General features: G+C 46.2%; 1 protein-coding gene across 2 annotated transcripts in view; it reads left to right on the top strand.

The window, feature by feature from the left end:
- The window catches only part of LOC119402280 (solute carrier family 22 member 6-B), a 47864-nt gene extending 27362 nt beyond the window's left edge, over window positions 1-20502 (top strand). The window contains exons 5-6 of one of the 2 annotated variants that reach the window (XM_049418564.1): window positions 18228-18552; window positions 19960-20502. In XM_049418564.1, the coding sequence (XP_049274521.1) occupies window positions 18228-18552; window positions 19960-20205 (571 nt within the window). In that variant the 3' untranslated portion in view covers window positions 20206-20502. The remainder of the gene's footprint in view (window positions 1-18227; window positions 18553-19959) is intronic. The other variant, XM_049418565.1, reaches the window with a different exon arrangement.
- Window positions 20503-26962: the final 6460 nt, after the last annotated feature.

Here is a 26962-nt window from a genome sequence, read left to right as displayed (position 1 = left end):
TCTTTTATTTTATAAGTACGTTCTCGAGCTACACAGCCATGTAGGTCTAAAGCATCTTTTTCGTGAGGCACCACCAGCAGCCACCATGTGTTGATACATAACCGTGAAACAAAACTCTGTGTTGCAGAATTGGCGTCCAGAGTTTAGTCATATTAGAGATAGGTATATATATATATTGGTGGAAACTTGCCGCCAAATACCCTTCAGAATTGACCCATATATGAAATCTGAAAAAGGTCTTTAAAATTTCAGCGTTAGCTGACATCTGCTAGAACCTATTCTGCCCTCCCCCCCTCCCTTTCATTCCTACCTTCGTCACTATCCTGGCCTTTGCGGAAGTAAATTTTCATGAATGTGGGACACACAAAGCAGGCTGTGCATGTCCAGCTTGCGTCACATGATCTCAGGGAGCCTAGACGGAGCCACGGAACAAGAATTTCTTTATAGGGATTGTATGCAACGAGACTACGCGCAGTCTCTTCGTTTTAGTGGAGGGCTGGAACTTGCAAGAACGCTTGCCCGCCTTGGGCCTCCGCGATCGCACTTGCGATGATAAGTTATAGCTATAAATTTATTATATTACATTTATCACTGCGACTACAGAATAATATTTGAGATATAAAATAATAACGAATGCAAATAAAGCACGGAATAGCGAGATGTTAGCTATATAAGCGCCTGGTCTATTTACTTTCAGTTCGCTCGTTTTAGATAAATCAGACAGCTCCGTATGCAAGAAACGAAAGAAGATCAGTACTTGTCGCTCATAAAACTTCTCCAAATAGCTTGACCCACATAAAAAAAGGAATCGTTTTATCGAGATGAAATGTGAAACGTATATGTACGCGCAACTTATGAAGGACGCACCTGAAGGGACAGACACTTCAAGAAAAGAAAATGCGGGGGGGGGGGGGGGGGGATCGGAGATCTCTGTTCGTTCCGCGTCGTTCTGGCGGTGTTGCGTCACAAAAGTGGGCGGTCCGCAGCTCTCTTCCGCCGAGAGGAAGAGGACAGCCTATCGTCAAGCGGTCAGCGGCGAGCTTTCCGGAAGTAGACGCGTGTCGTTTCTCCTCGGCAAGGGGACCGTATATTTCAAAGCGAAGTGTTTCTCGCCTTCTAATATACACAGTTGTTATACGAAAAGATGTTGTTTTTCTTCTCAAGCTCAAACAATTTCTGTAACAGCAATAGGTTTCAGTGCTGATATTTATTGGTGTTAATTTTTCTAACCTGCTCGCTATGTGAAGTCGTGCACGCGAAAAAAAAAAGAAAAGTAGCGGTCGGCGCAGTTTTTCAAAATGTCGTCCCACCGGAATGTCTGGCTTGGCTCCCGGGTGTCGGAGCCAAGCCAGACATTCCGGTGAGACAGGGAGCTTCTGCTGGCTTTTATGAAAGGGCACCCACAGATCGCTACGCCGTCGTGCCCGCTGGGGCCGTCGTACACGAGTGAGGACCGGGAGGACACGTGGCAGTAGCTGGTAGCGCTTTTGAACTAAGAAGTCCCTGCGCGTAAGACCACAACCCAGTGGCAGGCCCGTTCATTTCGTTCGCACTGTTCGTTTCGAGAACCGAAAGCGACGCCGCACTCGCTCATGTCTTCAAACGCATCTCGCACCTCTAACCGCAAGAGAAGCACACGTCACAAGCGCCATTTTCTCAAAATCAGCTCTTGCGGCCGCCGCAACCGCTACATCATGCCGTGCGAAGCCATTTGTTCGCTCGAGAGAACGCGTGCGAACGGTCTCGCGCTCCGTTCGTTTGTAGCAGACGACATGCTCGTTATGACGCAGTATGACGTCATCACAAAATAAAAGATCAAGCAAAAGGAAAAATGGCTACGCCCCTCAGAGACGTGGTTTTTTCCGGCTTCGGCCAATCGCGTGCGCCGCCAGAATGGGCGCAGAACGAACGGCGCAGAACAGAAATCTCCGATCACCCCACTCGTTATGACGCGGCATGAAGTCACCAAAAAAGAAAACCTCAAACAACAAAAAGAAATGGCGACACCCCCCGGCCCTGAGTGGCATCTCCCGCTTCAGCCAATCAGCGCGCTTGTTCTTCCCCAGGAGAATGAACAAGCGGAACGAACAGATCTCCGATCGCCCCCCGGGTGCTGACGCCACCTTTAAAATCGTGCAAAAAAAAGCAGTGACGTCATAGCTTCTGACGGCGACTACTGGGATCTACGTACGGTTCCTAATCGGTAAAAATGAAGTACATTGACTTCTGAGAGGGCTATAGACTTAACATACCAAGTTTCAAGAAGTTTCGTTGAGCCAATGACCCAAAATTAAGACAAATACAGTTTGAAATAAGTGACGTCACGCGCGGAGATTTCGGCGCGAGATTTAAGAATGGAACTTCACCCCTGATTTTCTCCTCATGATGGTGAACCTAATTACATTCGAGTTCTCAGAGTACACTTTATCAGTCTTAACTGATTCGTGGTATCACTTTAATGTCCCTCTATGAGCTGAGCAGAGTCCAAGCCCGGCCCGACCCGAGCCCGCCACCTCAAACCCGGGCCCGCCATGAAAACTACTTTACCCGGCCCGGCCCGGCCCACGGGCCGGGCCGGGCCCGGGTTTTCGGGTAGGTCCGAGCCCGTGCAGTGCTCTATGATGGATTCATCGCTTTGGGCCAAGCTTTACGAGATGGATTGACGTCTTCGGGCAAATTGAGCAGTTGTACGCATATCGTGCGCTTACCAGACGCACTAAGTACATTGGCATGTAAAGGGTAGCTTATGGTCCGACCAAACGTCGGCACTCAAGTGAAAACAGAGACGTCAATTTCATCGACACGAAGTGCACGCTATACGTAGTGGCCGTAGCCGTATTCACTCTACGCTTGTTATAGTTTGAGAAGTGTACATTATTGCTAGTTACTTCGATATAAAAGCGGATACCGAAACTGCCATCTCGATTAGCATTGTCCTGACGTGACACCTGTATAGGGTCTTTTTCCGAAACAGTGTCACGCAACTGGCGTGGCTCTATGGTAGAATGCTTGACCGCCATGCAGACAGTGCTGGGCAGTATCGAAGATACATGTAGCTTAGATACTATCTTAGATGCTCTTTGAGTATCTTGTATCTGTATCGCGATACGTCTCTAGAGACGAGTATCTGTATCTGTATTTCCCATACATTCGATAAAATATCGTGTATCTTAAGATACAAGATACTTCTTTCGCAGCACATCCGCGCGAAACAATACTCGCTGGCCAAGCTCCAATTCTCAAGCTGGTACTGGTGCCACTAAGCCTTCTGAATAAGTCTAAGGGCAGTGACGCAGTTTTATTTTTCCGCCAGCCCTCCAGTGAGGGCAGAAGATGAGGAAGGCAAGCGCGCGGACGTCTACGCCCAGCCCACGTACCTTTTGTTTGCTCGATTTCTTTTCTTTTAGTTGCGCCAATTCCGCGACGCGTGCTCTTAGCCACTGTCCTGCGCCGCGTACTCCCCTGCGCGCAGCGTCTATCGCGCAAATTGTGATGTTGCTACACTGTCGTTATTGAAGATTGTCTTGCGTCTTGCGTCTTGCTCCGTAACTAAAGTGACGCGTCCAAGAATGGGGTTGTTTTGTGTCTCGTGCATTTTACATATCAGCGATCTGAAGGATCTCGTGGATGTAAGTTAGACTTGGATGCCATTTATTAACTTATATGCAAATAGGATTCTAACAACTTTAACACCACTGGCACTAATGCTAGGTGTAATAGAGCAAGCGTTTACCTAACAGAATATATCTTGGCGTACCGTATTTTTCACTTCCTGCTACGTATAATTAAATAATTTATGAAATCATAATTTGATTATTAGTACAAGTGCTTTCTTAGCTGTCATTTTGTATCTCATACATTACCTAGGTCTCTGTACTGTTTTTCCGGTCTGGTCACTGCAGTATGTCTTTGTGAACGCGCTCCCAAAATTAGATCTCTGCTTTATTCTTCTAACTGTCTGATTTATATTTCTACTACTGTTTACCCATTTACACGTTGCCAAGGTGATTTTGAAAACAAATATGTATTTATGTGGGCGTCCCTTGAGTTACAATACAAAACATTCTGCTTACCGCTTAGGAAAATAGCGAAATTGAGTTTGCATTATAATAATGGAAATCATTAGGAGCCACCTTAAAGATGTTTGGAAGGGGATTCAAGAAACGTTGTTTTACTGGATGCTCCGTTTCACTCATGAGCGTCCCAGCAAGCCGTTTGAGGGAATTTTCCATGGCACTGTATTTTCTATTGTCTCAACAGGTAAGTTGGCGATACTTCATCCTCATAGGTATTAAGGGCGCCGTCTGCATTTATTTATTGTGCGCCAAGCGCTTGTTCTACTCTGTCATCATTGAAATAGCAGATTCATTTAAACGCAATGAAAGACACACCAGATTAAGCCTGTTAGCTTTTCGGTCAAAAACAGTAGTGCGGCAAGTTACTTTAGCCACATTTGTATTAGCTTTAGAATACAACTTTCGGAATACATTGACGTCGAATATCTCTTTCTGTTCGTCTTGTATAGGCTATTCAATATAACTGCCCAGCTCAAGATGGCATTAAGAAAGGTCGCCGATATGGTCATTAAAGGCCAACTCCGGCGATTTTTCGAGGTCGATGGCTCTCAATGAAATTCGCTGGGTACGTTCCTTTGCACGTTTCCGTCATTAATGGCAAATTACAGGCTTGAGACATGCGCAGATTGTTTGCAAATGAATTTTCAAGATTGTCTGCAAACCCCCTCCTGGCTTCCCACAATTATTGGCAACATTGCGTCTGTGACGTCAGTATTGGGAAGGCGGCCGAAGTGACGCAGCCGAGGGCACCGCTAACTTCGGCCGCTACAGCGAGCGTCTGCTGTGCTGGCCGAAACACTGTCAGTCGCAGACATTACAGCTGATGCTCGGCGTGCTCACCTCACCACTGTGCGCCTGCTCGTCCTGGCTGTCGCAGTTTTCACACTCCGCGCCGGCGTGACCGGCATGCCTTGCACGACTTCCGGTTCGTTCGTAAGAACGTCTACGTCATACGTAGACAGTACACTTGGTTGGGTTTCGGTTTCGGTGTTGCGCTTTTTTGCTTATGTAAAATTATTCTCCAATTTGCCGAGTATTTCAGCTATCGTGCCCGTAACAGGAGCGTCTCAGGAACATAAAAGCACCATTACTTTGACATGGCCAAAAAACCGCCGGAGTTGGCCTTTAACACCTCAGCATCTACAAAACGAATAGTTCCTGCGGTCCATAATGAGTCATATAATATGCACGAGTGAGGTATATTCGTATGCTCTACGTTGTGCTTGATGTGAGGGAAAGAAAGTACAATGTACGTTCATATTAATGAGAACTAGCAGACAATATGACCAAGGAAAGTATAGGAGATGTTATTTCTAATAACTGGGATATGAATGTGACGAAAGTAAAGTGGACGAAAAGATAACTAGCCGCCGGCAGCGACTGAACCGGCGACCTTCGAATAACGCGTTCGATGCTCGGCCAACTGAGCTACCGCGGCGGCCATCCCCTCGTCCATTTTATAGGGTATATGTGTGCATTTAAACCTAGGAGTCAATATGTGCGTGGGGAACGTACGACAGAAAATGACCACAAAGATAAAGACTATAATGTTTGCGCTGTAGCCACGTTCGATAGGTAATTCCCTATTCAAAACGTCGCATAGCAAGTCAGCGGTACCCATCTGTGTATCATGAGCTCCGAAGACGGGTGAGCACAATGAACGCAAGGCATAAAAACAGCGCAGATGTGCCGGGCGTGATGGAATTTTTCTAAACGAAGCTGCTGCCTCGCTCGCTACGGCTTTAGATGGTCCGGTGTTACATGTAGTACCGCATTTTTCTTGCAATGCAGAAGAGAGATTTAAATGGCTGTCATTAAAAAAATAAACAGCTCTCATACAATATAAGGAGAACCCGCACTTGGAGTTCTCATGGACGACCGCCAAATGCCTTTCACGTCAATACGAGGTCACCCGCGCAAGCTTTCGCTGTAGAGTTCCGCTGTTAAATTATTACCTTAACAAATCTGGCTTCTCATGAACTAACATATGTGCAGTCTACAATTAACAAGAAACGATAGATCCTTTTTCCGGCATGCCCACGTTTCGCCTCAATAATCAGAATGTTCTTGAAATGCCGGCTGGTTGGCTGGGTTTTACGTTTACTACTTCTAACGTGTTGCCGTTTGGAGCCGATCAGTTCGGTGCTAGCGGCAGTGCTATTCTGAAAGCTCTACACGAGCTCCGCAACGGTGGTCTAGTGGTTATGGCGCTCGACTGCTGACCCGAAGGTCGCGGAATCGTACCCGGTCGCGGCGGTTGCATTTTCGATGGAGGCGAAAATGTTTGAGGCCCGTGTACTTAGATTTAGGTGCACCTTAAAAGAACACCAGATGCTCGAAATTTCCGGCGCCCTGCACTACGGCGTCTTTCATAATCATATCGTGGCTTTGGGACGTTAAACCCCACATATTATTATTAAAGCGCTACCCGAATTCAAGAAACTGGAAGATTACGCTGCTAGTGCTACCGACAACTTCAACCTTTTTTTTTAACCGTAATCCTATTCCTCTTTGAATGAATCTGCCTCTTTTACTTTTTATTTACATCTCGTTTCGTCTGTCTCTTTATTCTTTAATATTGCATAGCGTTTACATTTCTCTTTTAAATCGATAGTGTGGCCAATCACCAATATGGGTATGAGCCAGTTTCTCGTAAGCGACAAAACGAAAAGAAAACAAAACTGCCCTAGATGTGGATTGATGGCATACTGTTGAATTAGCAGCACATACGCAGTGTAAGGATAGACAAAAATGCTAGTATATAAAATAAATACGAGGTAATAAAGAAGAAACCAGAAATAATTTGTAAATAGTACAATATTTGTCATTGGTAGCATAGGATATGATAATCGCTATAAAAATCAAATAATTTCATTACTTTGTCACTAACGAACAAGCAGGCTTGCTATGTATAGCATATAATAATAACTATTGGGTTTAACGTCGCAAAATCACGATTTGATTATGAGGCACGCCGTAGTGGAGGGCTCCGGAAATTTCAACCACGTGGGATTCTTGAACCTGCACCTAAATCTAAGTACACGGGCCGCAAGCACTATCGCCTTCACCGAAAATGCGTCCGTCGCTGCCGGAATTCGATCGCGGGACCTCCAGGTAAGCAGTCGAGCACTTTAACCACTACACTCTTGCGGGTTTCTTTGAATAGCAATAAAAGCATGTCACAAAATTATTGTATAGCGGTGAAAAATTATAATGGCCGAAATATTTGCTGTAAAATGGGGCGGGTGAACCACCAATACCATGTCTTCTACTGATCATGTGTCTTCTGAGTGTGTCTTTAAAATACCGAACTGTGATGACTGTCGTGGAAGAAATCGTAGGCACGAGGAAGAAGCAGAAGAAGAACGCGCCTCCATGATGTCGCAGCGCACCGCCTCTGAGCTTCCCCAGTCAGCTTCCACATTAGCGAAGATGAGAAAAGCTTCCGCTCGAAGCAGCGTGCCTCACATCGCAAGTTCGGAGACGATGTACCGACTGCCGGGCAGTGTGGGTTCCATCAGCACGGGGGCGGGGTTCCTCACCACGCCGAGACTACAGGACGACTACATGACACCATCAGAGACCCAGGTGGAGAGCAGGTCCGCGTTCGGCCACGGACGATTCCAGAAGACGATGCTCCTCTGTGCACAGGTGCGTCCTCAGGAATAACTTTTCAAGTGAATTCATGTTCGGGCGGCCGAATTCACAAAACTGTTTCATAAGCGCATTTTCTCATGGGTCAGCCGGCTGCGCTAATTATATGCCCCGCTTCGTTGCTGGCTGAAATACTCTCTTAGCAAAATCTTTAGCGTAAGACGTTTTTGTGACCATGTGGCCTGGTGTTCGATCTGTTCAAAGCAGGATAGCTTTGACAGGCAGGCCACAGTGGGTGGCTTCGGAGCAGTTTTGTCGGTTAACATGAACCGAAGTATTAGTACACGGGTGTTTTTGCATTGCCGAATTCGGCTACCCTAGCCGACAATCTAACTTTCGAGCTTGGCGCTGTAGCACTTTAAAGGACATCTCACAACGAAAGCTTTGTTTGTGGCTTTTTTACTTAAATTTGTAGCTTTGCGTCTGGTATTCCCAAAATTAAATCGTAACTGCTCCTACGCATTGTTTAATTAATGCTAGCGTCGTTAATTGAGAACTATTTTGTGTCAGTTCGAAACGCCCTCCTGAATACGATGAGAAACTAGCGCCACACAGCGGCAGACCGCCCAAGATTACGTTCACTGAACCTTTGGTGTCGTTAAAAGCGCATTTTTCAACCCCCCACCCCCATCAGGAATAAAGGGATGTATTCCTGGCCGAAGCAGGCAAAACCACGTTCAGAGCAGCCCGGCAACAAAGCGAGAGGGGTGACGAATAATAATCCTCGCCGGGTGCCAGTCGTGGTGTTGTGCGCTCCCCGCAAATATTCCCTGACGTCGGCAATATTAGCTTTACACGTGGAACGTCACGCGAGGCCTCGGTCTACGTCAAACGAGTGGCAAAGTCGCGAGGTGCTACAAACTCAGATGCGCTCACGCTTACATTAAAACCAAATTAATAAACCTTAAAACAAACGTCCGGCACTAATAGTCGGCCAGTAGTGCCCCCGTATACAGGACAATCAAACAACACAGAAATCTTGAGGTTTCAATTTTGGTCCCAGGGGTCCTTTAACCGTTAAGCCAGCACAGCCACATTAAAGGACAATCGCGAAATTAGGCTAAAGAAACTGGTATGTTTGCGTTCCGCACTGCAATGCCATTTACATAAAGAAACGCCGTATTTGATGAAGTTTAACTGATGGCTTGTCAATCTCACAGCGAGCATAATGTTATGAACCAACAATGTGAAATTAGGGTCTGCACGGGCCACCACCCTGCAGCTTCTCTTCCCCGAGTGCCGCTGCGAACACGTTAAGCGTGCTCTTTCTGCGCTGATGGACTTCGTTACCGGCCGCGGTCTGCGTGAGCGTCTTTAATTTTTCTTTTTTTTTTGCGAACGAGCCCCCTACCCTATTGTTTTTTAATCCCTCTCTCTCATTTTCCTCTCTACTCTCTTTCAATCCCCCTCCCCTTCCCCCGTGCACTACTGCTGAGGTGTTCTCCCCCAAGGGAGACAGCTGCGGGGTGTACTTTTCTTTTCTCTTCCTCAATAATAATCACTTCGCCCATGTAAAATTGGGGTTAGCTTAAACCTGAACGCCCTTCCAAACTAAATTTGTTTACACATAAATCTGTCTCAGATACAGGATTTGTTGAAAAGAATAAAAGAACAAAAGAAAAAGAAATGCACATGTCGCATTTCACGTACAGGGGCGGTGGAATGAAACGCGAACAGGGCGGCGCGCTGTTTTCAACACGCCCTGACCTGGACGGAAAGAAAAAGATGCTAGAGTAGTTATTTAATGTATAATGGATAACTCTAGTGGCTTTTTATTACGATCCATGCTACAGCGGCTTGAAAAGAAATGCGAAATTGCATAGAACGTATGTGCCGCACTGTTCGCGTTTCTTTCCATCCCCGCTATATACATGTGATACACCATTAAAATTTTTACATATGCCAATACGATGACACTTGTTTCCACAGGCGCAGTCCACGGCGCTTTGTCTGGCCTTCCGAATTACTTTGTGAGCACCTGTACCCTTTACAGGGCCCTAAAGCACCCGGAGGTCGAAATTTAGTTGTGGGCTTGCAGTGGTGCACGAGTATACAATGATCACGCAGCCACGAAAATGTTTCTAAATAGTGCCGTAATAGCAGAATTACACGTATTTGATGACCTAAATGTACCCTCGCTCGTTTAGCTTTCCGTTTCCATCGCAACGCATTTTCTTTGGCCTGTCTGGCCTTCTGACCAAGTGTTCATTTTGGCTCCGCTATGGAGAAAAAGCAAGAAGCGCGCGTACTTGCAGGCAAAGAAATAAGTTCATTTTGGTGCTTACGTGACTAGATATTACTGGTGACGTCACGGCCAGCTCTGGGGATAAGAAAAGGCTCAGATTAGAAGAGGAATTGTTACTTTTATGTTGTGACGCAGCCACGGAACGTAGCGCTGTCTCGTTTGGCACTCTAGATTGTGAAAAATTCCGAAGTATATGTGCATGTTTACTAGAAACGTTAAAAAATATCTTTGGACGTTTGGCAGCCCTTTAAAATGTTATGTTCATCGTTTTTCGTTTGTCGCGCCTGTAATGGCGTGGGCGATTTGTAAATAGAAACGGGCATCAAGTTGACAGGACCTACACTTGGGCGGCGGTGACTTGGTTCTGAAAAAAAAAACAGCCTTAGCCTATCCGTAACGCACCCTTCTGTGACAAATATAGAAATATAAAAGGAAAGCAGTCCTATTTTTATGTATTGAGCGCTTACCCCCATACAGATGACAGGCCTTTACTATCGAACCCGCATTAAGAAAATATATATAATCTTACCCAGTGACGAGCCCCTGGCACCTGCTGAAGCGGCCAGCACTCGCTGACGTAACAGCTCATGGCGAAGGAGCGCGGGCAGGAAGCACTCAATAAGGAACCGCCGGACGTTATCAGTGATCGCTTGTTCCACCTGACCGGCAGTACTTGTCCAAATGTGGCTGCGCCGTGCAAGCGGTGAAAACCATTATTCGGTGTGCACGAATGATCATTTCCTTTTTCTACAACGCAGCTGGCAACCATGCTCGCCTACTCCTACAGCTTCACACTACTATTCATCGACCTCGAACCTGTGGAGCACTGGTGCGCGCCGCCGGAGCAGTTCGCCAACCTATCCGAGCAGCTGTGGAAGGACACCGCCATCCCACGCGACTCGAACGGGGACTTCAAACAGTGCGAGCGTTACGATCCACTGGAAGCGCCAGCTTTGCCACTAGCGACGTCCACGTTCCGCCCTGGAGGCGCCGTGTCAGACCATTTGGAAGCCAGCACCCAGTCACCTGTGACAATAGACCGGACCAACCGCAGCGAGGTTCGGTGTGAGACCTTCGCCTATGGACCTGGTACCCCGGGCAGAAATGCCATCGCCCGCTGGGACATGGTCTGCGACAGGTCGTGGTACCAGGCACTCTTGAAAGCGGCCTACACAGGAGGTGTGCTTCATTATGGTTTTATCGGCTCTTCTTGGATTTCGAGATGACGCCGCGAAATGCCATAACACCAGTGTATTTAGATTTATTGCCATGTTAGAGAACCTAGTTGCCTAAATTTAATTTAGGGTTTGTTAATACAGTGGGCGTAATAATCATTAGGTTGAATAAAAATAGCGCGAAAAAACGTATGACAAGGCGAAGAGGCTTACAGGACAAGCGCATCTTCGTCCTCTCATGCGTTTTATCGCGCTATTTGTATTTATCACGAATTACCAACTCGCTCAACAGTCTATACTTCTGGTTTTAGGACGTCACAGGCGCAGGACGGCTAAGAAGGAAAATGAGAACTTCCCTGCATTAGACCTGAAATTTCCTCGTTTCGGTGGAACTTTCGCTCGTTTCCCAAGTAGCTGTGGAGGTTTCAACATTAATAAATAAATAGCCTCTGTTTTACGATCAGCCGTACTATTATAAGTGGAGTGTCTGCTAACTCAAACGAATATTACAAAAAAAAGATACAATGTGATCTCTAGAACAAATGCGCCAGATGCATATAAATTGTAGTCGTGAGTACTTACAAGCGGTATTTGTTTTATTAGTAATTACTACTAATTGTGCGCCTGAACAGGAGCTCTGTTATCACTATATCTTGAATCGATAAAGTATGTAAAGATTAGATTTGTAGGCCACATCAGATATCGTGGGAATGAATAACACATTGTGTGCTGATACTTGCTTGGTCGTTTTCTTCGAGAACTGTCAAAGGCGTAGCCCTTTCGTAGACTTTTCTTTTACAATATATATATATATATATATATATATATATATATATATATATATATATATATATATATATATATATATATATATATATATATATATATATATATATATATATATATATATATATGTATATCGGTGTGGAAGACGTAGTTCTAATGAGTGTTGCAGCACCCACTCACCTTGCACATACTTCGCCTAAACATGATTTCACAATTTATTTTAGTAAAATGAAATTGTTACCGTAGTTAGTCCTGCTTCAACACAAAGAGGTGTGTTTGCGCAAAAAAGACAACGGCGTTCCCTTTGCCTCTTTTACTCCGTGGGTCAGTTATCCTCTCTTGCGCCAATTTCTCTCCGCAGTAACACAATGGTTAAGAGAATAGAAATATTTCCACGTGTAAAAAGACCCGTCGTGGTAAAATATTGGAAAGATTCCACGGAAGCGTACTGTCACGCAGTATTTTGTAAAATAACAAGCGCGTGAAGCAGGGGCAGTATGAGAAGGCGCAGACGGAACAGCTCCTATCCAGGGCAGGCGATATTTTGCATATGACGGTTCGTATCAACCCATATAAATCAGCGCACATCGGAGCAATTATTTCTTACATTTTATTCTCTCGGCTTTGCAGCGAGTGTCTTGGCCATACCATGCGTAGGCATAGCGTCGGACAAGTTTGGTCGCCGCCCCGTTCTCCTCTGGGCTTCAGGCCTGGTGGTGTTGTCGGGTGTGGCTACCTGCCTGGCGAGCTCCTTCTTAGTCTACGCTCTCCTACGCTGCCTCTCGTCGGCTGCCTGCAGCGCCATAGAAGTGATCTCGTTTATTCTACTCTTCGAGAGCACACAGCCTGGACCGCGGGCGCCCTACTGTGCCCTGGCCATATGCTGGCCTACGCTGCTCGCTCCAATATACGTCGCCGCACTCGCCACCTTGATAAAGGTACTCGTTTCTGTATTAGTTTTAAGGCTCAATCTTTTGATACCTCATCCAACGCGAACATTGGCTGGCATCCCGCGTGGGCGTTCCGCGGAGTCGGCGCCAACACGAGTGATACAAAAAAAATCACATGACGTCACCATGTGACGTCACCAATCGCCAAAATTTTTGACGTCCTAAAAGCGTCATCACATGAAATCATCGCTTGGTCAAATGTGAGCCGATCACGGAGGCAGTGCAAAACCAGGTGAGGCGCCTCCGCTCCTGGAGGCAGTGCAAAACCACATTAGATGCGGAAAGCTTTCGGTGGGGGGGCGGGGCAGGATCAATGCATCGAATGAGAAGGAAAGAATGGTTTTCGCCTTCGAGTCGTTTTAGTTGAACGCACAAGGGATCCTGTGAATCTTTCTTTTAGTATAAAGCTCAGCCTTTTTGGGAACATCTCCGCTTATCATCGACCGTGGCTGCCAGTGCGTATGTCTTGTGGAATGGCTTCCTGACTGTTAAGCCAGCAATCGCACAATCGAGCCCCTGACACCCGCTATCATGACCACAGCAGTGTGACACAGTAACAGTTAGGCCACCACTGCACGTGCTGTTCTTCTGCTGTAACGCCATCTATAGGTCGTATGCACTTGACGTCATTCGCGAGGATAGCTAGCGTCGGGGTCACCATTTTGAAGTTCCGCGCTCTCGCCGCACGCGCAAAAAACTCGTTGCACGCGCTGTGTACGAGATTCGTACGGCGACATGGATGACTAAAGACCTCCGGAACACCTCCTTCACGCCGACGCACGGAGAGCACGGACGGCATGTACGAAAGGACGTTCAAGCTGGTGTGGCGATGGTGTTGCCACCTTGCGGATGAAGGCTTAGCGCATACCCGTATACATCCTAACAAAACGCTTTTCGTAGGTATGGCGGCCCCGTAGGAGCTGTGCAGCAAGATGCTGCTTCAAAGCACTCGCGAGCCCAAGCAGTTAACGGTACTGCAAGGTCTAATTTTAAGAAAACTGTGGCCGGAGCAATTGAAAGAAGAGGGAAGAAGCCGGCCCGCGCTGGCGCTAGCAGGAACTTTACTTCTGGTTGTGTTAGCGTGACCAGCCCAGTATTTGCTAACATCGAACTTAAAAATATCTGATAATGCAGCATTAAGGGAAGCAAAAGAGGCATCCTTTTAGACAACTGCGGTTAACATTATGCTAAAATAAGCAAGACTCTGCTGGTTAATATCGCCCAGCAGAAAACGTTGTATCAGTTGCGATATTAATTTCGTTTAATATTCATTTTTCTGAAAATAAATAGCGCCTGGAGCCAATTACCGAAACAAGCTGTCGATAGGCTCAGTGCAGAAGTGATTATTACAAACCTGAGGAAAATGTGTGGGTAAATGTGTGCTTGCACCCCTCTATTCTTTGAATTGCAGTGTTTTATGCGTTGATGTCATCTTTGCGGTTGTTACTACCCTTGTTGTTTGTTTTTTGATGTACTTTTTTTCTTTGTGTCGACTCCTGCTTGGAGTTAAGCGACTCTTCAGTATTGATAAATAAATGAAGAAAAGTATAAAAGTGTCCCCGGAAGGCGTATATCATGATGGTTCATAACAAAATTTTCAGGATTGGGTCATGTTCAACTTGATGGTCCTGCTACCTTCGGCGCTCCTGCTGGTGACCGCTGGGCTAGTCGAGGAATCCCCGCACTGGCTGCTCGTGAGCCTGCGCTTCGAAGATGCCGAGCGTGTCGCCGTGTACGCGGCCAGATTCAACGACGAGGACACGGACCGAGTGCGGAGGCGCATCGACGCCATCCGGCACGCAGCCAGCGTGAACAAACCAGGAGGTCGAGCCGCACCGCTTCTGGAGGCTGCCAAGCGATCCCTGGCGGCTACAGCTCTGTGCGGTGGAATGGCATACCGGAGTTTCGTCATGAGCGTAGCCTGGTGAGCTACTATCTAACGGCACATCCACGGGTAAACTTAAGTGAAGGGCAGGAAATGGTTCCAACCGAAGGCTTAATTCCAATCCAGTTTGTTTCATATATGCACATATGCTAATTATTCCATATAAAATGGAAATCACCTAACCGACGAAGACAATAGAAGACCCGCCGCAGTGGTTAAGGTGATCGACTGCTGACCCGCAGGTCACGTGATCGAATTGCGGGCAGGGCGTCTGCATTTTTGGTAGAGGAGAAAAGCTTGATGTAACGTGTACTTAGATTCAGGTGCATAATAAAGGACCTTGGGGGGCCGAAATATCCGGAGCCTTCCACAGCGGTGTCCCTCATAATTATATCGTGGCTTTGAGACGTGAAACCCCCCCAATTATTATTAGAAGGTGAAGAACTATGTCCTCAAACTTTACGTGGGGGTATTTTTGGCTTCAGAGCGACAGTTATCTTACCTGGATGTCATTTACTAATAACAATGTTGTCAGACTTCTCTTATCTCGATCACCCGCTTTGCTCTCACAGTATTTTAGGTAGTTTTCTCAAACCGGCCACACTAGCGCTTCTTATTTATGGTATATAGATTACATTAAATCAACGTAGGTATGAAAAACAGGATTAGATGAAGGGGTGAAAAATTCATCAACACCGCTTGTCGCTGGAGCTGGCGTTCCGACAAGCGGACTGATATTCTTCAAGGCTGCAATTGAAAAGTCTGCGGTTGACAGGAACACAAGTCACTTTGTCGAAACCTTGGCTTCAGCGACACGTGGTGTTCTCGAATTTTTCCCCCCCTTCAGTCTTTCACCTTTCCCCGAACTTCTGCCTTTTTGCGATTAGATGAAGAATTCAAATTGATGAGTTGTTGTCAAGAAGTTACAGCCATCTGTCAAGAGTTTTCGTAACTACGTGAGACCAAAATAGGCATGTCAGACAATCATTCAACCATAGCATGCATCGTGGTAAAATTTAAAATTAAACATATTCGATAGCAATCTGTCTGGCCCGGTGAAATTATAAGAATAAAACGACTCACCAGGCGCGTTTTGGGTAGAGTTTTTTTTTAATATTTTAAGGAACTGACCGCACGTTTCGAGACCCGTTCAGTCTCTTCTTCAGCGGTGACTGCCCGGCCGGGCCGACTCCGAAACTAGCGCTTCATAATGTTCCCTCTCCCTCTCCACCGTCGTTTTCCCCGCCACTGTTAGTGGGTGGTCTTCACCATTTGTTCCGAAGACCGTGTACATACACGCTTGCCAGTGTCCCTGTTGACCGGTTAATGTTTCCAGGTGTCTTTTGAATATGCCAAAATTCCAAGAAAGATGAAACGAGGCTGGCGAGACTTTTTATTATCATATTGTGGTAAAATGTGTTGCGAGTTTGAATTTTGCGATTAGGCAAAAAAAAAAACTAAAAAGTGGCATGGTACGGGACTCGCAAGAACACAGGACAGAGCGTTGCTCTTTGCTGTGTTCCCTTACACGTCCCACGTCACGCTGTTTTATTGTCTTTTTATGATGCACGAACCGAGCCCAATGAGCATGCTGTTGCTATTAGATGTCGATACGTATTTTTGTGCCTCCTCCTGTTCAGCTATTAATTACTCTTGATGAAATGCGCTGCGATGAAGGAGGACATTGCAGAACAGACAGTATACGCGCAAATTCACAACTACTTTAATAGAGGTGCTTAGTCTGCCCGTATACTTTTCAAGCTTAATGCATGTTGGCGGAATCCCGGATTGCGTTTACCGTGTTACCGAAACGCGTGTTTTAGCGAAGTTTTAATTTCGCATAACTAACCTTTTACGTACGTACCTAAACGTATACATTCCCGTTTGCGCAAACCACTAAATGATCATGATAACTGCATTTAAACAATATTTAATTTAGATAATAATCAATCACCGCGTCTGCCAAATCTTAGCGGTTTTTAGAGTGTATGAGGGGTGTAGGATTGCCTGGTTACGGGACGGCGGTATCGACATCCTGTGACGCTTCATGCAACCACAATCATAGACGCGTTTGTTTTTGCCTGCCGTTTTTGAGAAAACAAATTTAAAAGGCATTTACACGAGAAGTAGAATGCACCATGTTTCTGCAATAACAATATTGTGCTTGCCTCGTTCACCTCGGCCCCGCCTGATGGCACCGCCTATCCGTCCTCTCGGTGGCTTTAAGCCTCTCACGTTCACGGATTCGGTATTCTACGTCACTGGTCACTTGATCTTTCGTTAATACGCAATAAGCAACGCGCTCGTAGATGGCACTCGCACTTCGCTTTATTAGATGCGAAGCATCTTATTGCGGAGTTCAATCCGGTGGTGGTGTGCGGCGTGACCACCCCTACTGCGCATGCGCGAACCCTCTCCACACACCTCCTCTCCCACTTCCTCCTTCCCCACTTCCCACTTCTCCACCCCCTCCCCTTCCCCTCTCCCAATTTCTCCTTCTCCACTTCCCCTCTCCCTCTCCCCTTTCCTCTCTCCTCCCCCTCTTCACTTCCTCTGTGAAACGCGGGCTCGACATGCCGAAACGCTGCTTCGCATCACCTCATGGTCCCCTTGAGCGGAGATGGTGTGATTTTTTTACTCGGTGGCTGGAGTCTCCGAAAATCGGATATCGCCAGTAGCCACGAACGAAAGTCAATTGGCGAGATAGGGTCGTAAAAGTAAAACGTATATCCGGCGAGTAGATAAGGTTCCGAGAAAGGACGTCTACGTTCTGTAAAGGACCGCGCGTGCGCAGATTCCATGCGGTATTCTGGTAGCACGGTAACGTACAAAAAGTTTACGGACAAGCTAAAACTCTTTATTATTTGGAAAGCATGCATGCACAATTGTCAACATCTCGGATGCTACCCGGTAATTATAATATAATAATATTATCTGGGGTTTAACGTCCCAAAACCACGGTATGATTATGAGACATGCCGTAGTGGAGGGCTCCGGAAATTTCGACCATCTGGGGTTCTCTAACGTGCACATGAATCTAAGTTTATCGACCTCAAACATTTGCGCCTCCATCGAAAATGCGGCTGCCCCGGCTGAGATTCGATCCCGCGACATTCGGGCCAGCCGTCGAGAGCCACAACCACTAGACCACCGTGGCGGGGCGATGCTACCCGGTTAAATAATGGAAAAAATGAGAACAAAAATTACTAAAGCACTACGGAACTTCCCGAAAGCAACAATTGCCTATATCATTTCTTTCACGTTTCTCTACTAGGTGGCTTTCGTAGTGCCAATTTTTTCACGAATGCTTTCAAACGATAAATCAGTTGTTTGTTCGCGCATGCATACAGTATATTTGCCGTACATCGTTATACCTTCCAGCGAAGTTTTGCATAAATTTGTCCGCATGTGAGTGCTTTTCCCATTAGGAGCAACCAAAATGTGCGCGTGGCACAGGTTCACATTGTTCCTCATTTACTACGGCGGATTGGCGACCGACAGCAAGACGGTAAGCCGCGACTACGAGCTCGCCAAGTGGGTCGTGGTGATCGGCAACGCGCCGGCGATGGCGGTCGCCTACTTCCTGGTCAAGCACCACGACCACCTGGCCGCTATCGTTCGCGTGATGTCCACGGTGGGTATGGCTCTCGCCTTCCATGCTGCTCTGGTGGCCTTTGGACTGCCCCTGCCGCTCACCGCGCTCATCATGTGGGTGAAGCTGCTTCTGAACATCACCTACGTCGTTTTGTGCGTGGAAACCGTCGAGATGTTCCCGACCGAAGTGAGAAAGATTCATTCTTTCCTCGTGCTTTAAAAGATGTTGCGACAGTCTTTTGCGACATATTCAGTGTCATGCGCGGAGCTTTCATGACGGGACGGGACAGAAAAGAGCACACACGCGCAAGAGCATCCCGTCATAAAAATCCTGCGCTTAACACTCGATACGTCGCACCAACAAATTCAGAAATCTACCCTTTCTAAATGCGAGGGGCGCTTCGCCTCAGACCAGCTGTTTCTTTTCGCCTGATATACTTCTGTTGCCTTGCGCATGCATGATGAGTGAGAGTAAGTACCTTGTTTTGATTCGTATACAATGATGTTAATTAGGGATCATGCAGTTTTCGTGACATTAAATGAAATTAGCATTCGGTTCTAATTTGACAGCGTTTACATCATAGGGGCGCAACGAATGAATTGAACCAATACAGATATATGATCGTTATGCATCACGTCTCTTTAGAAGCTATTTGTCGCTTAGTCTCTTTACACATTAAACGTATCAAGCATCCTTACAACCTCTTCAAAAGTCACGTTAGTTTTAAAGCCCCAATGAGCCAGCTTAAATGTACACTGCGCGATTACCTGATATAGCAAAGAATTGCGGTTAACATTCACATGACTGCTTCAGGCCCTTTTTTTACCTTGATTACCCAGTATAGATTCAATTACTTTTTTGTGCTCCTCAACGAATGGTCCAGGTATCACATTTTTAATGCTGTCTGTGTGAGTTTCTAGGGCAATTTTTATTATTGGTGCTATACGTTTCATCAAGCGAGTTCAGATATTTTTCATAATGAATCTAGTACCAGTACAACTGTTCTTATTATGTGATATCCGATGCCTGTTGCTCTTTGTAGGGTTGCATGTTCTGTCAAGCTGTCAGGTAAAACTTTTTGCCTGGGGCACCAGCAACACGTGTTGTTGGAATACAGTGGATTCTATTTCTGGTTCTGTTACTTTCTGCTTGGTTATCATAGAACGGCGTTCAGCATTCTCGACATTCGACGCATACCTACTCCTTTAAAGCGCCCTGCTGGTCGCGGGATCGAATCCCGGCCGCGGCGGCTGCTTTTTCGATGTAGCGAAAATGTTTGAGACCCGTGTACTTAGATTAAGGTGCACGTTAAAGAACCCCAGGTAGTCAAAATTTCCAGAGCCGTGCATTACGGTGTGTCTCATCATCATATCGTGGTTTTGGGTCGTTAAACCCGAGATATTATTAAAACGCCCAGCTAGGTCACTGCGTCCCAACATTAGTGAAACAATTCTAGGGGAAATTGAAAACAAAAATATTCGGCGTGATAACGAGAACGTTTTACGGCTTCACTGCTCTCTTCAATTTAAAGATGAATTTTAAGGTATAAACAACTGCATAATGTTGTACATTATGTCTGCACAAATATTCCAGATGCGTAGTGTCGGCTTCTCTGGTGCCTACATGTGGGGCAGGCTGGGTGCCACTTCTGCCAGCGCCATTAAGGACCTCGAGGACCAGCTGACCGGAAGTGCCAAGGCCTTGCCGGTTGCCCTGTGCGCTCTGTGCTTGTCCCTGTCATCTCTGCTCTTGGTGACGCTAAGCAACGAGGAGTCACCTGATGCGGCTGTGATGGCACTGATGTGGAATGACGAGAGACAGAAAGAACCGAAGCACTAACGCGGTCGCGTGCCTTTTCGGCGATCCTTAATGACAATCCTCGCGTACGCCTTTTCCTCGAGCACTGAGAACTATGAACATATGTGAACTGCTTGTGTTCTTACGTATGTGTTAGATTTCATTGTGTCATTTGTAATAGATCACCAATCGATGCCAGTCCGCATTAAGGTATCTTATCTCGCAGTTTTAAACGGCGATTTGTCGCGTCTTTTAATTTCATGTACTACATATCATTTTCGTTTTTAATTTGTTTGAACTCATTGTCTCTCGTAAATAGTGATAAATGTCTGCGTTCCGATGAACCGGCTTCGTATGACTAGTCCTTGTGCAATTGTTTTAAATCATGGCTGCCAAAACTGAACTGCTTCCAATTACATGGGCTTTCTTGAAGTTAATATTCCTTCCAAATAGTCTCGTAGTAAAATGCTTTTAGGGTTTATTTAAATGTTTGGTCGGCAACGTAAATGTTCATTTCATTGATTGCACGCAAACAATATTGAATAAAGACGGTTTTGTACGAGCATTATTTATTAAACACCCTTGACTCGGGGTGATTATCATTGTCATTGTCGTGAGTGCCGTTGATAAATTTCACTAGTAAATTTGTCATGGTCAGCGCGACATTCAGCGTTCCTTAGAAGTGAACGTATGTACACTTAGTGCTGTCTAATTTCGTCGACTGGGCTTAAGGAATGCAAGTGCGGCCGTTATTTTCGAATTTTTGAAGTTAGTAACATGCCTGCTTTCTCTGCGCCACATAAAATTTTGCGTTTTTCACACGTATACTTCAACACATTGCCCCTTTTAAAAATGGAAGTTTCAACAATTGTGAGTTCTAGCCACCTTTTTATTTCGGTTTCCGGAATAGGAGATACAAAAGGATTGGTGCGTGCTAAGTCTGATAATGTTTCACGCTTTCCACCTGCTTTATATAGCAACCAAAAGTGTCACCGTCTACGTCCTACCCCCCGTGTATGTCGTCCCGACATTCTTAAGTGTTGTCTTCAAGTAGCACGCCCGTGTTGACCGTTGGTGCGAGAGTCTTAAAAAAATTCACTTTATTCTCGGTACTTCTTCAGAAGGCAAACAGGCTCTTCTGTGATCTCCGAGCTCACCGTTTACATGCCCAAATTATGTATGGTGTCAGTACGTTAAGGTTCCCGAAAATCGAAAAAGAGCCGCCTTGCGATGTCTGGGCATATAAAAACCGCAACTGCAAGTACATTGCTGGAAATCATAATGACAGCGCCAGGTTGGCCTGAAGGGTCTCACAGACGGTCCTCGCTACTACAGACTTTATTGAACCTCGTGTCCACTTTTTTAGTGGATTAAAATAGAGAACACATGCAGAAGATTCCAATTATTCCGAAGCACAGTCCACTTTTCTTGCCCTTCTTCTGGCAGTACTCGTTGCAGCCGGAAGGATCGCGGCAATCACAACCTGCTCGTTCAGGAAAACTTTGTTGTGCACAGATGATTCTTCACGGACAGTACTCAAACTTATTAGTCGGTATTTGTGGTGTCTTGTCTTGTCCCTTGTGTCCACGTTTGCACGTCCAATGTTTTAAAATGAATACGTACCAACTAGCTCAGCTCTCTCTTATTCAAGCTTACGACAACCGCGGTGTACGCCTTTTCCCGCCTTGTCCCTTCCTGTCCCGTTTCTCATTTTTACTGCTGAAGCGCCTGTGCAAAAATCACATAAAATAATTGCAATCCACCACTTTTAATAATTTTATAATGTAAGACCACACTTTCCATCAGGAAGCTGTGCGCTTTCTGGGCAAAAGCATACGCGCTAAAAAGTGCAGTGGATTTGTAAGAATGCGTGTTTTGTGCATCATTGTCGTAGTACCAAAACAATGTAGATTCCTATAATCAAAAGAAGGAGAATGTAAGCGCTCGTTTTCCTTTATTAAACACAGCGTTAATGAAAACGAACAGTCACTGAAGCTAAGTTATAGGGTACGTTATTTGTAGTTCTCTAATTTTATTGTAGTAATTCTGATATAAACGTGAAGAAATAAAAGAGGTCGAAAAGACAACTTGCCGCCGGTAGGGACCGAACCCACAACCTTCGGAAAACGTGTCTGATGCTCTACCAAGTGAGCTACATCCTCCCGTCTACATAATTAGCAACATAGTATTAGTAACATTTGACCAAGTAACGTTGGAATGATCCATTTATTATTATGTCGGACGCGCTGCAGCAAGAATATTAGAGAAAGAGCCCTACACATCATCCGCATACGCAAATGGCTATCCTGTTTCGTGAACTGCCGAGCTTAAAGATGAGCAACATATGCGGGAAAGCATCGTGTCAAGCCGAAACTGTTCGCCGTATCATTGAGCCTGTGAGTCATGCAATCCCAGTCAGTGATATTAGTCTTTGGAGCTCCGTCCGTAATAATCGCACAATGACTCGGCATAATTGTTAGAGAGGGTTCCCGGATTTCTCATTTCTCTCTCTTACGACCCAAATATACACAGATAACCTGTAATGGGAGCCTAGTTGCTCTATGACAAGGCAGCATTTATTACATCCACCTTTTTTTTTCACGGCGGCGCTGTTAAAGCAGAGCTTGAATGTTGTCGCTGATGCTCGCACCATAGCGAAGCGGTTATGTGCCATAGAATTTGGGTGGGCTCCACTGCACAGGATAGGTTCGCTAAATATGAAGAAGCTGTCTATAACTAGCCTAGCGCGTACGTGCGAAGCAATTACTAACATCCTAGCCTAGCATAGCCACACTTAGTATAGCAATGCATTGCAAGGTGGTAGTAAATGGAAGTGAGGGTGTGTAGGAGGGAGAGAAGGGGGCAGGGTATAGCATAGCACAGCGGAGTCGTGTGGAGAAGGGAGGCGAGTTGGAGGTTGCAGAAATGCAGGTGGTCATCGAGTGGAGAGGAGGAGTGAATGAGCGGAGAGGAGGCAGTGGCGCAGGTGGTACGGCGGAGGCGGGTTTGCGAGAAGGCAATGTGCAGCCACACCGAGCGCAGGTGCTGCGCCGTTAATAATGCCGTCGTCGGCCTTCGCGACGTTAAGTCAGTGCAGCTGGCCCCTGAACTTCGCTCTTAATTTTGTCTTTAGGACATTGAGTCAGTTGAAGCCACTTATAATTTTTCAACCTACCCTAAGTTTTCGTAGATGTGAAAATAAGCTATGAAACGGAAAATGAAATGGACCAAAATCGTTCTCATGTGAACATGGGTGATACTGGTACACAAGTTTCAGCAATTCTTCGAAAAGTCTATTGAAAGGTTCAACGAGTAAATTTGTCCTAAATCATACTACGTATATGGAATGGCCGTAAATCCTTCGAATGGTGCAGGATCAAGGTCACTGATCCACATTAAGCGAAAACTAATCTATTGTGCAAGCTAATTTGGTGCTATCGCATGGCCAGTGACTGCCGATTGGCTGCCAGGTAACTACTGCACTTTCTTTGGTAAAGTCGTCCGCTTACGTATGCTGATTCAACATTTGAAAATGAGAAAGAATCGCTGCAAGGTCATTCATCTGATAGCGCATGTCGCTACAGAACTTGAATGCACAGATGTGACATCCACTTGCAATTATGGGGGATCGCCAACATATTCGCATGGTGATATGCCTAGGAACGCATGCGCCTTATAACAAGCGCAGTTTTGGCAAGCACATATTGAAGTGATTTGCTTGTCTACAGCGGAGCTACGTAGAAACGAGTCCTATTCCTCCTTGCTCAGTTTGGGGTACGCCGACCGGCACTCCGAGCACATGTGAGCTAGAGTGGAGGTCTGGCCGCAGGACGCGCAGTCGTCGTCGTGATATCCGCTGGTGTAAAGTTCGTGTAAAAGGGCAAGACACGGATATGCGCCGGTATGTAAGAGCCTCAAAAAAACGGCATGCGCCCTACCCCACCGCACCTACGATACAGTTATTTCGCTCATTCGCTCATTCACGCGACGAAAAGATAGTGCAGTGCTGGATGCTACATAAGTAAGCCGTAGAACTGCCTAGTAAAGACGCTGCTGCAGACCGCTGTCGGAAGTGCATGTGTGAGTTGCGTGAGCCTAGCCAAAGTGCGGACTAAAATGTGAAGGTGCGCACTTGGCATGACAGCTGCAACTTCTTTCTGTTCATGCCTACGTTAAGCCTGCGTTGGTTTGTGCATCGCCTGTGTCAGAGAGTGAGCGAGGCTGCGCGCCGTCGAGTACACGACGAAACCAATTTCAAGTCGCAGCGGGAGGATACAAAAAAAAACCTGATACATGTCCAAATGCAGCGCTCGACAGGAACGCAAAAAAGTGTCACGTTGATTGTGTTCCTTCATTATTATTCACCAAGGCACTGAGAATTTGCACATGAAAGTAAAAAATCTACTACTTCTGTCAACACTTTTGAGCGTCCATACATTATAAACTACTGTCTACGCTGTGGTGGACTTATTTATTTGTTTACAACACCTGTAAAGGTCCTCAATGCAGAGTGTTACCTGGATCCTAACATCTTTCGTCATCCTTCACAGTATAATATTATTTTTAACAGCGCACCTGCTCTAGCTCGTCATAAAGTGAGTGGAGTGTGTGACCGTGCCAGAAAACAATCACCATCATGAACGGTTATGTGCCACAGAATATAGGCAATACCCACCACTCACCGCTGGGCCTGTAATAACCCTGAGAGCGAGTACAGAGAAAGAGAGAAACCTATCACCATCATGAACGGGTGTGTGCCACAGAATATGCGCAATACCCACTACTCGCCGCTACGGCATGGCCTGTAATAACTCTAAGAACGAGTACAGAGAGAGAGAGATACAAAGACATAAAGAGAGAAAGAAAGAGACGGCAAGAACGATGTAAAGAAAGAGAAAGAGATAAATTCTTGCCGCGAAAAAAATTCTTCATGAGGAGGGATTCGAACCAGTGTACCTGCGATCCGAAGGCGAGCGTCCTAACCACTCGGCTATCCAGGCACGCTAGCGGAGCATAGCATAGCCTTGTATAGTATGCTGTAGCAAGGGGTGGGTAAGGAAAGTGAGCGTGAGGAGGAGAGATGTGATGGTGGGAAGAAGGGAAATGAGGGGGGGCGAGTAAAGCGTAGCACTGAAAGAAGGAGAAAGAGAGAAATAAAGAGGAAGACATGCAGAAAGAAAAAGAGAGACATAGAGAACATCAACAAAAGAGACAGTAAGGTGTAGAGAGAGAAAAAAAGAGAGAAAGAAAGACGAACCAAGAATCGCGTAGTTTAGCGAACAGATACCGCACCACCTGGCCAAGCCGCGCATGTGCAGTAGCTAAGCCACACCCATAGATGGAGACATCACGCGCAACCTCGGTTCTATAGCGCATAGCCTGGCTGCGTACACCTGAGGAGGAAGCCGCGCATCTCGAAGCTGGACGTGCCGATCGACGGGGAGGACGAGCGGCGACGGTCTCGTGCTTCGCTGTGCCAAGCTATGCGCGACTTAGTGCGAACTGCCCGAAAATTCTTTTTAAGCTACGTACAGCATCGGAGACGTCTACTAATAGACTAAAGCATTAGGAAGAGCAACCATTCATGCCTAATGCTGACATGCGCGAAAAGAATCACTGAATGTTGTATGCCAACTAAAGATTCCGCACACATGTACCAAGGGCATTCATTTATAATTCATTCATCAAACTTGATTTGTCAAGATAACTCGGTGTCGATGTGACCGGAGCCCAAGGGCTAGGACCTTACTGGGCATCACTGCCTGCTGTGTCAGTTAAGGCCAACTCTGCGCCTGGGTGCCGACTCGCGAACAGTAAGCACTTCATTATGGAACACTGTGGGCACTGCACCAGCTTTGATCAAGCGTCTTACGCCTGTGGCAAAAGTTAGGTCGCTAGTGACCGAGCAAATCAACATATTGTACGAGCGACATCTTGAACTACACACCGACGGATATGCTGAGAAAAATAAAGAAGCCGCTAGCTACGCGTCTTACGTAATTCCTGCTCCAAAGTGTACCGTGGCCTATCAGGTCTCACCGCGTCGTGTATTCTACAGCGTGTGAAGTATCAGCGATAGAAACAGCCTTGCAAGAATTCAACTGTCTGCCTCATCTTTCCTGCTCTGTTTTCAGACAGCCAGGCTCTCCTGCAATCACTGTACTGTGGATCCCCCTTTGAGACATTGACCGACGTACACCATAGGCTGCTAAATAATTGCAAAAGGATGGATTTGCTACTGCAGGCGGAGATGCCACTGGAAGCCTTCCGTACAAACTTTGCGATTCATACCAACAACGAAGAATCCGCCGCACTCAAAAACAGACACCAAACAGTCTATCCTAAACCATTTTCTATTAGTATAGCGTCCAGCGCTGACAACGTGATTATGTGACCTAAAATAACTGAAGCGCCCGTCCTTGATTGCATCCTCACTGAATTAGGGCCAGCTGAAGCATACGGGTGCAAGAAATGACTTCGCACATCACCACATTGTTCGCAGTGTAACATGTGGCATTGAACATTACTTATTAGATTGTTCTGACTTCGACGCACAACGTGGAACGCTATCAGAAAAACGGTAGCGCCAGATGTTCATGCGCTTATGTGCAACTATCATTTTTACCGCGCCAGGACGCTTTTCTCGGCAGAATGACATTGCAAGCTTGCTGTCATCCTGTCGCCAGGTATACGTAGCTGACTTGCAGAGGCTTATAAGGCCTGCATAGACTGCGGTCATAGCCAAGCGGACGCTACGTGAAGCTCAGCTCGACTATCTTCATGGCAAAAACCTGCGGTC

The sequence above is a fragment of the Rhipicephalus sanguineus genome, chromosome 8 (assembly GCF_013339695.2).
Source record: "Rhipicephalus sanguineus isolate Rsan-2018 chromosome 8, BIME_Rsan_1.4, whole genome shotgun sequence".
NCBI classification, from domain to species: domain Eukaryota; kingdom Metazoa; phylum Arthropoda; class Arachnida; order Ixodida; family Ixodidae; genus Rhipicephalus; species Rhipicephalus sanguineus.
Note: the sequence above shows the minus strand (reverse complement) of the source record. Positions and strands in the feature narration are given on the sequence as shown.